At 34.0% G+C, this 5,225-nt stretch overlaps 1 protein-coding gene across 2 annotated transcripts; it reads left to right on the plus strand.

Annotated features, from left to right (window-relative positions):
* The first annotated feature begins 313 nt into the window (after nucleotides 1-313).
* On the plus strand, nucleotides 314-4,614 carry LOC117606008 (spliceosome associated factor 3, U4/U6 recycling protein). 2 transcript variants are annotated; one of them, XM_034327946.2, is made up of 7 exons: nucleotides 314-531; nucleotides 1,079-1,551; nucleotides 1,640-1,821; nucleotides 1,897-2,774; nucleotides 2,848-3,478; nucleotides 3,554-3,698; nucleotides 4,172-4,614. In XM_034327946.2, the coding sequence occupies exons 1-7, from the start codon at nucleotides 365-367 to the stop codon at nucleotides 4,612-4,614; spliced, it is 2,919 nt and encodes a 972-aa protein (XP_034183837.2). In that variant the 5' UTR covers nucleotides 314-364. The 2 variants fall into 2 exon arrangements, with proteins under 2 accessions (XP_034183837.2, XP_034183838.1); XM_034327947.2 differs by lacking the exon at nucleotides 314-531 and adding an exon at nucleotides 625-740.
* Nucleotides 4,615-5,225: the final 611 nt, after the last annotated feature.

A 5,225-nucleotide genomic window follows, 5' to 3' on the forward strand; every position in this document is an offset into this window, starting at 1 on the left:
AAAGATTCTTGCTATTAATTATACCATTTCTCTTTGATTGCAGGAAAAATACCTTGTATATATAAGTTTTTCATTTCATTTACATTTTTCACAACATGCTCCTTAAACGAAAACATTCGTGATATTGAATTTAAAAAAGTATGTATAAATCACTATAGTTTAAAACATCTTTAATAAACTTCTATAATTTTTTCTATTTTAATTCCTAAAGTGGCTTATAGACTTTAAAGGTCGATTTATATTATTCAGACACGGAGCGTTTCCATTCAGTTCGGTTCAGACATAAGCAATGTAGTATTTATACCTACCATCAGTTCACGTTCGACAACGACAGGCAACGAACATTAATGGTTATCGTTCGAAAATGTCTTTACATTTTTCTTTAAAAGAACTGTGCATCATAGCATTATTATTAGATAAAGAGAAAGAGGATAAGAAAAGAAAACGACGTTTTGAGGCTCATAAAATGTTAAAGAAAAGAAAGATTTGTGGAGAATATTCGAATTCTTATCCTATTGATGGAATAAAAAAGTATAGTTTCTCACTAACTTTATCAGTTTTTCGTTTTGCATTATAATAAATTGCTCACATGTCTGTTCTGTTGCAAGATTTTGTCTGAAATGAATGCATATTATACGACAGCATCCGTTTGGTTGCGTTTCGATTGTTTCAAATTATTCTTTTCGAGAATGTCGGTGGTCATATGTTGAAACGGAACGTGTTTGAACCGATCCACCACGGTAGATACATATAAGCACTCGCGTTTAATAACACAAAACAATATTTGTCTGAACTTCAGACTCTGAACCGAAATAAACGGATAATATAAATCGACTTTAAATCGAAACGTCTTTAATTTTTTTTAAAACCTAAGCAGTACTACATTTAATTTTAATTGTATGCTGCTATTAATGCGCATGCGTAACACAGAGATTTATCGGATAAATATTACACAAAAACATCTAAACATAACCTTCAACGTTTGAAAGTTGTTGACGTTACATTGTCTTTTCTTAGTTTTTGCAAGTTTTTGTAAATATAGATTACTGAAAACTTCTTAGGTTAAACTTTGTTTTAGTGAATCACCATACAGTTCATTTCGAATTAAAATGGAAGAGATGGATACAGGAAGTGATAAAAGTAACGATAATAGTTTGCACGAAAATTCAACAAACAATAAAGATGAAGAATCAGAATTGATTAAAAATGAAAATGAAGAAAGTGGAGACGATGAGCCGATAGATGATGAAGGTGAAGAAGACGAGGAAGAAGAGGAGGAAGATGCCGACGAAGCAGAGGTCAAAATTATAGAAACCACTCTTGTACAGAATCCATATGATTATGCTAGTCACGTAGCTCTCATTACCAAATTGCAAAGAATGGGTGAATTAGAACGATTGCGTGCTGCTAGAGAAAATATGAGTTCCAAGTATCCTTTGAGTCCTGAACTCTGGCTCTCATGGATGCGCGATGAAATTAAATTAGCTACCACATCAGAACAAAAAGCCGAAGTAGTGAAGTTATGTGAACGAGCTGTCAAAGATTATCTGTGTAAGATTCACTTATACTATATATATATCGACTGTAAAGCATAGAAACTGACCAATTTACATATTATAAATTTAATTTTATGTTACAGCTGTAGAAGTATGGTTAGAATATCTACAATTTAGTATTGGTAATATGGGCACTGAGAAAGATGCAGCAAAACAGGTCCGGCAATTATTTGAAAGAGCATTAACAGATGTCGGATTGCATACTATTAAAGGTGCAATAATATGGGAAGCATTCAGAGAGTTTGAAGCTGTTTTGTATGCATTAGTAGGTATTAAAGACTCAAAATTATTTTATATTTTCTTTTGATCATATTTTTATACTCAAATTTTAAATATTTAGATTGATCCTTCAAACCAAGCCGAAAGGAAAGAGCAATTAGAACGTATTGGAAACTTATTCAAAAGACAATTAGCTTGTCCTCTGTTAGATATGGAGAAAACGTATGAAGAGTATGAAGCATGGTGTCGTGGAGATGGCGCAGATGCTGTTATTGATGATAAAATTGTTGCTGGAGGATATGAAAGGGCACTTGCAAAACTTAATAGTCGTTTACCCTTTGAAGAAAAGATTGTTTCCTCGCAAGCTGAAAATGAACTTTTGGATTCGTACAAAGCATATTTACTGTATGAAAAACAAAATGGAGATCCAGGGCGAGTAACTGTTTTGTATGAAAGAGCAATCAGTGATCTTAGCTTGGAAATGTCACTTTGGTTTGATTATCTTACATATTTAGAAGAAAGTATCAAAATGGAATCTGTCTTAGATCAGATATATCAGAGAGCTTCCAGAAATGTCCCATGGTGTGTAAAAGTATGGCAGAAATGGATGAGGTCGTATGAGAAATGGGGGAAACCAACATTGGACATTCAAGCATTGTTAGAGAATGGTTTAGCGGCTGGGTTTTCTACCGCAGAAGATTACCGAAATTTGTGGATGACGTATTTAGAATATTTACGGCGCAAAATTGACCGAGATTCCAGCGAAGAAGAAAAGCAAATAGAAATATTGCATAACACTTTCAACAGAGCTTGCGAACACTTGGCAAAATATTTTGGCTTAGAAGGAGATCCCAATTGCGTTATATTACAATATTGGGCAAGAACCGAAGCTGTACATGCTAATAATATGGAAAAAGCTAGATCACTGTGGGCAGATATATTATCCCAAGGACATTCCTCAATAGCATCTTACTGGTTAGAATATATTTCATTAGAAAGGTAATTATATTATCTCATGTCACCTTACGTCAACTTATAATTTGGAATTATATATTTTTATTTCTCTATGTAGATGTTACGGTGATACAAAGCATTTAAGAAAATTGTATCAAAAAGCTTTAACTTCAGTAAAAGACTGGCCAGAAAGTATAGCAAACGCTTGGTTAGACTTTGAACGAGACGAAGGTACGCTGGAACAGATGGAATTTTGCGAAGCACGGACGAAGGAAAAATTAGATAAAGTAGCCGAGGAAAGGCAGAAAAACCAACAAACTTCGAATCATGAATCATCCCCATTGCAGAACAAAAAAGCTCACAAGAGAAAAACAGAGGATAGCGGTAAATGGAAAAATTTAAATACTTCCCCAGCAAAAATTACAAAAGTTGAAACCCAAGTGAAACCAAAAGCAAAAGAAGCTAAACTGAATCTAGAAACGAAACTTGACAGTGATGGCAAAGAACAGCAATCTAAAGTTGCTCCACCACCTGGTTTCAAGGCACCAGAGAGTGACAAAATGGACGTAGATAATGTACATGAGGTTGATGATAAAATCACAGTGTTCATAAGTAATTTAGACTATACTGCAACGGAGGAAGAAGTTAGGAATGCTTTACAAGCGGCTGGACCGATTACGTTGTTTAAAATGATACGAGATTACAAAGGTCGCAGTAAAGGATTCTGTTACGTACAGCTGAGCAGTGCGGTAAGAAACACTTTTTTCTTAATTAAAACTAAAATTATATAAATAAGTATGCGTGCATAAAAAAAATTTATACAGGAAGCAGTGGAGAAAGCTTTGCAGTTGGACAGAACACCTATAAGGGGACGACCAATGTTTGTTTCGCGATGCGATCCAAACAGAATACGAGGATCAGGATTCAAATACAGTTGTTCTCTCGAGAAAAATAAACTTTTCGTTAAAGGTAACTGACGAAGGGAGTGCACGGTAGTGGAAATCGCTTTTGGAATGACACTAGGTGGAAGTTGTAGTATACATATAGGGTTACAAAACCCTAATGGGTTTCTTCAGAATGGGCCTTCGTTTTTGAGATATTTTAATGTAAAGTTTCTGGTATTCTCACGTAACTGGTATGTCATGTAGGTAAATTTTGTTTCAAAGACGGTTCCATGGCTGAAGTGATAGAGCGCTAGCCTATTAGTGACGATGAAACGACTGGGGTTCGAATTCAAACTTGTGAATAATATTTTTTTTTTCTTTTTTTTTTACTAATTTTTGTTGTGAAAATATACTTCCATATTATACATATTATATAGTATACGTTATAGATTATTTTACATAAAGCGATTTCCACTACCGCGCACTCCCCTTGTGAGCTATAGAAATGTAAATTTGAATATTTATCTTCAACAATTTTTATTTTTCCAAAATAAACAGGATTGCCAGTAACAACAACAAAGGAAGAACTAGAAGAAATCTTCAAAGTTCATGGAATATTGAAAGAGGTTCGTATAGTTACTTACCGTAATGGTCATTCGAAAGGATTGGCTTACGTTGAATATCAAGACGAAAACAGCGCCGCAAAGGCTCTCCTGGCAACCGATGGAATGAAAATCGACGACAAAGTTATTAGTGTGGCTATAAGTCAACCACCTGAACGCAAGAAAACTCAAGGGATCGAAGAAACATCTTTGGTTAAGTCTTTAGGTGGTAGTACAGTAAGCAGAACTACGTTTGGTATGCCTAGAACCTTATTGTCTATGGTACCACGTACTGTTAAAGCCGCTACTTCAAACGGTAGTGCAAGTGTGACTGGAAACAGTGTTCCTCAAAAGATGAGTAATCAAGATTTTAGGAATATGTTATTAAATAAAAAATAACTGACTACAAGGTAGCTGGTTCTTTTTGAAACCTTATTTATTTCAAAGCAGTGTGTATAGCATAAAAGTAACAAGGTTAAACAAAGTTTCCTTACACTTAAAGCACGTCTATTAGAGAATTCTCACCATCATGTGATTTCTTTCACTTGTATATATATTTACAAGACTGTTATCTTTTTAAAAGCGACGATGGATAAACCAGGAACCACGAGTTCGTAGAAAATAAATACGTTTAATGTAAAACAATTTATATATACACAGAATGCAAAGAAGAGTGTATGCGTGTGCGACAAATGCGAACACTCCTTATTCTAAACGTAAATAGAGGCAACTTTCTCTGTCATACATTTATCACAAGGTACTTCTCTCATGTACTCAAAACATAATATGAAAAATTGATCTAAAATATTTTTAATAGAACGAATGAGAAAAATTTTATTTTAAGGAAATCATAACACTAAATCAGGGTGACCATTTGTATTATTTGCTTTTCATGTATCAAAATATATATAGAAATAGTTTCCACAGAATGATTGTCACAAAATTCCATGTTTTTTCTTTTTTTATTTCACACGTATTTGGTCACCCTACGTTAAATTTCAAACGCTTGT

The sequence above is a fragment of the Osmia lignaria genome, chromosome 2 (assembly GCF_051020975.1).
Source record: "Osmia lignaria lignaria isolate PbOS001 chromosome 2, iyOsmLign1, whole genome shotgun sequence".
In the NCBI taxonomy this organism is placed as follows: Eukaryota; Metazoa; Arthropoda; class Insecta; order Hymenoptera; family Megachilidae; genus Osmia; species Osmia lignaria.

Coding starts and splice junctions, on each gene's coding strand:
- LOC117606008 (XM_034327946.2), top strand. CDS start 365: ATGTCTTTACATTTTTCTTTAAAAGAACTGTGCATCATAGCATTATTA. Junction 532..1,078: donor CCTATTGATGGAATAAAAAA/GTATAGTTTCTC, acceptor ACTTTGTTTTAG/TGAATCACCATACAGTTCAT. Junction 1,822..1,896: donor AAGCTGTTTTGTATGCATTA/GTAGGTATTAAA, acceptor TTAAATATTTAG/ATTGATCCTTCAAACCAAGC.